The 8689-nt window shown below is 37.3% G+C and overlaps 1 protein-coding gene across 1 annotated transcript; it reads right to left on the bottom strand.

The window, feature by feature from the left end:
• Nucleotides 1-5493: 5493 nt before the first annotated feature.
• Nucleotides 5494-6503, bottom strand: LOC140056952 (uncharacterized). The gene has a single exon (XM_072102484.1). It carries the CDS (start codon nucleotides 6433-6435, stop codon nucleotides 5572-5574), a length of 864 nt encoding a protein of 287 aa, XP_071958585.1. The 5' UTR covers nucleotides 6436-6503; the 3' UTR covers nucleotides 5494-5571.
• Nucleotides 6504-8689: the final 2186 nt, after the last annotated feature.

Here is an 8689-nt window from a genome sequence, read left to right as displayed (position 1 = left end):
TATTCGGACCACCAACTACTGAAGAAGAAGACAATACGGGCCAGAACATCTTTGCTGTTTTAAAGGGGAGGTCCACCCAAAAATGTTTTATTTTTCATCATTCAGGTTTCATTCATTCATTCATCATTCATAAAAAGTGTAGTCATCCATATTTGGAAATTTTTACAATTTGTTCATCCCTTTTACACACAAAGTGGGTAAATTATAAATAGTAATCACGCACTAATAACTACTTTACGCAAATAAAAACATCAGAAATGAACAAATATGGTTAAAACACCCTAGAATACCATTTTTCGCTAATATTTTTTTTTGCATGACCGTTCCTTTTTTTAATTTAAATTTCCCCCACTATTGCAAGATTTAGTTTTGTATATTATAAAATAATTGGGATTTAAACCTGTAATTTGAGCTATTCCCACAGAGTAGGCCTAATAATCGGCTATTTAAAAAAAGATTTACTCACAAAAAATTCGTAAAAATTCCAAAACAGGGATGGATAATTATACTTACTAACTAAACAAAATAAAAAATTAAACATTCTTGGGTGGACCTCCACTTTAATAACACATCCATGCTTATTGGTATCGCTAAAAAGGGATCTCGGGAACGAGGTTCGAGCTGAAATAATAAACGGGACAGTTACGCAAAGCCTTGCAAAATTTTGCTATTTTAAAGATAATGTTTCAATTAAGCCTATGCTATTTTTTTTTTTATTTACGACCGTCGTCACATTTATCACTTATAATTTCAGATGCTCGTTTGATTCTGAAAAGCAGAACAAAGACACCACGTCCACCAATGTTAAAAATAAACGTGTGAAAACTACTCATTTTCAGGTAACGTGGGGATAATAATAATTCATTTCATTTCATTCATTTCATTCATTTCATTCATTTCATTCATTTCATTCATTTCATTCATTCGTTTCATTCGTTTTATAGTTGCTTTTCTTAAGTATAACTTTTAATTGATTGATTTTATTTACTTCTTATAGATGCCAAGTTGTTCTCATATTAGTGATTCATCCAGTGATGAAACAACACATGATACACAACCAATAATTGTATTGTCGGACAATGAATTCGACGTGAAAAGTGAAAAGGTAGTTAATTATAAAAGTTAATATGGGAGTGTGTGAATACAATGAAATCCCCCAAGACAGTTACTGTATAATCATGGAGCTCCATGCTGTAATATATTTGGTCCCTTATCCCAGGAGACCTTATAGTACGGTTCATTATGTCATAAATTTAGTCGCTAGCTCGATATTTGTGCCAAAATAGATTTTTTTGTTTTATTTTGTCAATTAAAACATGCTGAATCCAAAAAACTAAGGTGCCATTTTTTCGAATACGTCTTCATCCGCCATTTTTAATTTCAAAATGGCCGCATTTTTAAAGACATTATTGGTAATAAGATATAAAATCCAGTATAATATTGCATAAAATAATACAAAAGTTTATTTTTATAACCTATTAACCTTCCTCACCATCGGTAATGCGTGGGACGCCTTTTCAATAGTGTGAGGGAGGGATAACTCCCCCCAGGGGGAAATTGACTTCATTTTCCGAATATTACCGTAAATACCGTAGGTAATTCATGTGTGACGTCAAATGAAGCCCTCTAAAATTGTATTTTTATTCTTTACACCCAGCCACACCCACCCACCCCCTTTCCCAATCCTATCCCTCAGCATGCCAGTACGCATGTACACCCAGTGTTTAAAGGCCTAGTTCTTTGTTACACTTATAAATGCATGCGGCGGTATAGACTGATACTGAGGTTACTGACCTACGCCAGCAGTAAGTGACACCACATTTACCTACATACAATTTAGATTGAAAGGGTAATTAGTCAAAAGAAGAAGCATGGGAACATTATAATTATGAATAATTTATATTAATCGAACTACTGTATAAGACATCGTCATCACAATTTAACATGACTACTGAAGAAACCTCTACATCTAAAAAGAAAACAGGCAAGTGTATTATATGCGTAAATGTTTGCGCAGTTTGCGCATCAAAGCCTTTGACGCTAAAGCCTTCAAGAGAAAGCCTAGAAAAGATTAGGGAGTATGCCAATAAACGGGCATCATTTGGGGAAACAAACTTTTCACACCTCTGTGAAAGAATCCGAAATCTTACAGAGAAAGACTTTTTTGATTCAGTTTACCATCCTGGGTGTTACAAAACGATTGTGCATAATGAGAAATTGAAAAGGGCTGAAAAAAGATTTAGAGAATGTTTAACATCGTCGAAGACGGTAGTTCCACCAAAAAGGGGACGTCCGTCAAAATCGGATGCACTGTCAAGCACTTCAATGGTAGACCTATCAGGATCTAGATTAAAACGATGTGGCAATGTTACATACATAAAAAGCTGTGTCTTTCAGTGCTCTAATCCAACAAGTGGTGAGCTCCATCGAGCTGAAAGTGAGGCAATGGGGAGCAAGCCCCTCATCATTAAGTCAAAAACACTCGATGAAAGGGTCAGAATAGCTTTAGCCCATGTGAATCAAGCGTCTGACTGTGCCACCTTTGATTTAATGTATCACAGAAATTGTCTAAGGAACCAAGAAAGAAAGATACAAGCCAACGAATGTAGTGACTTGCAATCTAACTCCAAAGTTCAGTTAATACAGGCAAAACTAGCAAAATACCATCAAAAGACAAATAATAATAAACACCAAACAACCAACTTGCACAATACTCGGCACGAGACGAAAAAAAAAGCGTTAAAAAATGGTAAAATGTTAGGTGAAAAGGAGAGCGAATTTAAATTTCAAACGGCATCAGTGAAGCGCCCTCATTACTATCACCAAGCCAGCTGTAGGAGCAGGTGTACCTATTTGTGCGCGGTACACTCAGCTAGCCCGTCTCGGTACTGGCATCTCCTCGATGGCTGTCCGTTACTCTACTGCTGACCTAAAATCTTTCAACCAGGGTAAATGTTTCTACGATAATCCATCTTTCTTCAACATTGCTAAGGAGCTCCTGATATTGAGAAAACCGAGAGGTTCTCGTGGTGGCAGAAATAAAAGTCGTAAGATTAAAGTCGTTATTGGTTATGGGCGTAGGCCTAGGTCTACCACCATGGCCGCCCTCAACAAAAGTGGCTCTTCTCGAAATAATCTGGTCACAATCAAACTACGTAGATCAAGAGTTTCCTGTCCGAGACTTTTCCTTGCTAATGCCCGCTCTGTTAAAAATAAGATTGATGAATTTGAAACCACCATTTCCAAATTCAAAGTCGATATAGCTGTGTTAACAGAGACTTGGCTGAATGATACTACTATTGATTTTGTGAATTGTTCAGGTTTTAAAAAGTTCACGAAGAATAGATGCAACAAGAGAGGTGGTGGTGTTGCTATTTTTGTTGGTGATGATTTTGCCTGTGAATCTTGCATTGCACATGGTAGCTGTAATTTCGTATGCTTTTGGATAAAGACAACCAGCCCTCGAAATTGGGACGAAATGACCTCGGCAAAAAAATGCCGACGTAAACGAAGCCCACCTCGGCAACACGTCGGCATTTTTTTTGTTCAGCCCCCAAAGCTATTTTTAGTATTCAATCACACACACATTAACTGTACTGTATCTAAAAATAGCTGTGTTGATAATGTACAGTGCATTTGCGGCGCGGCTTGCATGCTCTCTAAATAAAACCACGCAAACAAAAGAACCCTTGTAGCCAATCACAAAAGGATCTGCTGATCATCATCCAATGACGATTACGCGGCAGTAATAATAATATAGAACTGAAAACCATGACAACCATGTATTTCACACGATGGTGAAACGGAGTGTAAAAAGAGACGAACAACGTTGATATTTACTTCTTTTTATATTTTTAATTATTGTCAAATGAAAACAAGCCTGGTACATGTAGGTACTGTTTTGGTGTACAAAAATACAAAATGATATAAACTAGGCCTAGGCCTGCTTAGAACTCATCGCCTGATGACGAATCCGTCCATTCTTCTTCGGATTCGGATGGGCCATCGTCGCCAACGACATCCACTGCAGTGACATGATCGCCATCTTCGCCAGTTCGCCGTTTTTTTGTGGCGTGACCATCTAGACGGCGAGCACGTTTGCGGACTTCCCCAGAACGATGAACCGATAGGAACAGCTCAATGGCCCTGTTGTATCGTGTTGGATCGTAGTCCCTATCGGCCCTTAATCTAAGGATGTCATTAAGGGTGTCGTTGGACAACGATTGGCGTTCTTTTGAAAAAATTCGCCATAAAAAAGAAAAAACTCTCTCCGTTTCAGCATTGCCAATTGGTAAAGAAATACACAACTCAACAATGTGCAAAATATTGACAATGCCAAGTGACTGCTTCATGTTGAAAATTTGTGGCCAAACTTTGGATGGAGAACTAATTTTGAAAAACTTTAAAATATGATTGTGCAAAATGTCTACTTCTGTATACAATTTGGTCAGAATACAGCCGTTTGCTTCTAGCAATGGCTTGTACTTATCGACTATCACTTTCACATTATCGTAAATAGATTCGCTCTCCTTATATCTGTAATTCTTGGTGTTTAGAACCTCTGCAACAGCAACAAAAACATCGTCAGTTGTGATCGAACTTAAGCGGTCTTTGAATGCGTTTAATAATTTGTAAAGGATTTTCCGGACTTCTGCCAAGTTTTGTTGTTTCGCTCGAATTAGGTTGCCCTTAACGAGGTAGCCACGGAACATATATGTCATATGCCCATCATCGCCCTCGGCTTGATGACGTGTAAGTCTCTCTTGGATTACAGGGTTCTCATCAACGACTACATCTTTCAGGATTTGAGAAGTTGTGGGGAAATACGTATCATTTTCAAAAACGGACGTGTCATTTTCGTGGACAATTTGAGATAATTTTGATGTTTGTGAAAGAACGGATGTTGTGATAGAAATTAGGTCGGGCAAGATTAGATCTGTTGATTGCAGTGATTTTGTGAGTGGGGTCAGGTATTTCAAGATATCTAGCTTAATTGAATTGAATATTATATGATTTAATTTTGTGATGTTGTTTGTGATTCCTTGTAGTTTGGGGCGAAGATTTTTCATGGTTGTGTTAGTGGGTTGGGCGATTTGGTTGTTGCAATAACTAATTAATATAGGAAGATTGTGCATGTATGATGACAATCCAGCAGCTTGATGCTCTGTCCACCTGGTTCCATTAGGTCGCTTGTATTTGTGGTAGACCTGTCCGATGTGTTGCGAGTGTTGTTTGAAAAGTCGCCATCGGAGATTTGCCCGTTTAAATAAACTATACGTCGAATTGACGTCTTCTTGGCTCTCGGTGTTGAGGTCACTTATGCCAAACGCATCTCTAATGGCCAGCTCAACCCTGTGCGAAGGACAGTGAGTAAAAGTATAGTGATCCCCGATTTCCTCTTTTATTAGTCTGTATACAAATGATGAAAAAAAAAATTAATTATTTACAATTGAATAAATTATTCTGTTTTTTATTTTAGACATACTGTATTAATTAGGCTACTACTATAATTTATACTGTTGATTATTTATTTGAATTAGTAAAGAATTTATAAGTCTATCACTACTAAAATTACCTGTGTAGTTTCAAGTTGACGGCTGCACCGTCACTGCACATGCCCAACTCTTTCAATTTTCTATCGAACGTAAAATTCATCTTGACAAACGATGAGTCAAGAGCATCCTTTAGACCTTCAGCGGTTGTGCTACTCGGCTCTTCCAGTGTCATAACATTAAAGGTGGGAACACCGAAAGCAGCAGTCTTAATTAGAAATAACTCTTTCTCATCCATGGTTTTTGCACTGCTGCTTCCGTCGTTAAGAATACTGTAGTAATTTGCTTTATTGTTGTTTAGTGGTTCGGTAATCTTTTCTAACTTTAAACTTTCACTAATATAGAACACGATTTCTCTACACGACTTATCATTTATGTACCCGGTTCCAAGATCCACTCCATGATATTTTTTTTCAAATTCGGCCATATCGGCATAGAATTTGAATGATTTGGCATTGCCAACTAAGAAATGCGCCAATTGAAATTTTTTTTGTAGTTGATTGTGTTGTTTAAGTGACATTCCCTGAAGGTATGGCATCAAAGTATTTGGTTTGGACGCTCCAGAGCTCTCGGCGCTACGAGAGGTTTCCATTGGTGTTTCTTTCATTTTATTTAACTCTGTGAGTCTTAACACAGAAATTTCATGAGCCCTGCTTTTTTTAACATGATCTTGAAAATTGTTCTTTTTAATTGTCGAAGTTCCTCGGGCAAAACAATCAGGCTTAACGGCACCAGTACGGGCTCGCATCGAGGGTGTCTCTTCGCAAATTTCACAAAACTCGCGGCATGTTTTGCACCATATTTTTGTAACAATGTCATCCTCGTCGACATCGTATCCTAAGCAGTCGAACCCCCACTTTAAAACAACTTTTTTAGAAGGCATAATCTGCAATATAAATATTCCATAAAATCAAATAAAAGGCCTACACATACACCATACAGTGATCGAATCAAAAGACGTTTATTCATTATAATTTTTATACAAATAAATGTTTTAATTAAATCAACCGATTACATAAATAATATGACATTAACATTAAATATAGACCCTATATATTTGTTTGTTGTTACCAATTAACATTAATTGTAGTATATTTTAATTGATAGACATGGGATGGGGGCCGTGTTATTATTATAATTAAAAAAATAATAAGGCAGCCTAATAGCAGTAGTATTGGTGATAATCTTACGTTATCAAACAATATAACGCTATACAATGATGAAACAACTCACCAATCAGAAAGAAGGATTTAAGTAGATTATTAACTAGTAGTAAAAAGCCTTGAATGGTTTAATTGTGTACACACACGCACCGCTTGCTAAAGTCACGTGATATCCGCTGGCGGTTTTCAATCCCAAATACAAGTTGGACTCTTCCATTCTCTCAGCAGGACACCATAATAATAAGAAATAAACTGACAATACAACTATAATGTTTTAAATATTTATTGACTGTTAATTCATATTACAACTTTAAACGGTACATGTTCAAATGAAAATTGATAAAAGTAATCAAGAATTGTAGTATGACTTCTTAAGAAATAAAATAATCACAGCAGAAAAACCGGAATCTACCAAGTAACAATAAGTCATGTGATTTGTCATGCCTCACTAAACTCACATCACACGAGACGATAGAGAGAGACTGAGCGTAGTTCGTTGTTGTTGTTGTAAACGCCGGAGCGGTCGCTGGCCTCGCCTCTCTCTCTTCGGCCCTATCTTGTGTGTAAAATAAAACCAGTGTAGGCCTAGGCCTAATAATAACTCCAACGTACAAACATATTAAGATATATTTAATTCACTTGTAACGAAGGTAAATTAAAAAAAAACTGTAAGGCATAAAACTATTTATTTGCTGTGTATGTGGTAGCCTTGATTTTACTCCAAGGCTTAAATCAATAAAAAGAGCCTCGGCAAATCAATGCCGTGGTAAGCTAGCAGGACCTCGGCATTTACCTCGGCATTGCCGAATGCCGAGGTAAATTTCGCGGGCTGGACAACTATTCCAGGCAAGTCAAATCAAGGTAGTCACGTTTGCAGACACTGTGCATTTAGTTACTGACCAGTATCCACCGATCAGTATAAAAAATACTGAAAGGGGAAGGCGATCAATTGAGGGGATACAGCAAATCAAAATCTATAGTTCTGATCAGCAAGTTCCTCGACAATGGAAAAAATTTCTTTCATGTGGTGCAAACAAAGAAGCCCTAGTAGAATTTTTATTTAAGTCATATTCAGAAATCAAGCCTGAAATGTTAAAAGGAGTTACACTTTATCTGTCACATGGTAATCATTGTCATTCATTCAGTGCTAATAATGGAATACTAAAAGTGGAACCAATTGCAGAGCTTGAATCAAAACATGAAGAGGCCGACACCAGGCTGTTGTTACATAGTCATTTAATGCATCATGCATAACCAATCCACTGCATCCACTTCGCAGTCAAACATTGTTATCAGAAGCCCTGATACGGATGTGTTTGTAATTGCCCTCAGTCTTGGAAGCCATATTCAAGGTAGACTGTTTTTTCATACCGGCAGGGGAGACTTACAACGAACACTTGATATGCAAACTATACAAGACCATCTTGAAAATGAAGTGTCAGAAGCACTAATTGGCTTACATTGTTTCACAAGATGTGATTCTGTGAGTGCCTTTTATGGCCAAGGGAAAACTAAAAGTTTAAAACTATTGATGGCTAATGAAAGTTACCAGTCAGCTTTTCAGGAGTTGGGTTCACCATTCCACACTTTTTAAAACCATTGAGGAGTTTGTTTGCAAATTGTATGGCCAAAATGTTACAATGATGATCTGTAAATCTAGCCAGATACAATAGAATGGACAGTAAATTTGAGACAGCTATGCCACCAAATCAGGATTCGATTAAGAAGCATGTACTACGCGCAAACTATCAAGCTGCAATACATAGAAGAGCTCTGGAGCAGTTCCATGAAATTCCTGATCCAGTTAACCATGGTTGGAAGATGGATAGCAATGCACTTAGTATTGATTGGGGAGAATTGCCACCAGCTCCAGACAACCTACTGTCATCAACACAATGTGGGTGCAAAAAAAACAAAATGCATCACAAACCGCTGTGAATGTGTACGTAGCAAAATGTCATGTACAGACTCAGA

The sequence above is a fragment of the Antedon mediterranea genome, chromosome 8, assembly GCF_964355755.1.
Source record: "Antedon mediterranea chromosome 8, ecAntMedi1.1, whole genome shotgun sequence".
Classification (NCBI taxonomy): domain Eukaryota; kingdom Metazoa; phylum Echinodermata; class Crinoidea; order Comatulida; family Antedonidae; genus Antedon; species Antedon mediterranea.
This window is presented reverse-complemented; position numbering and strand designations above follow the sequence as displayed.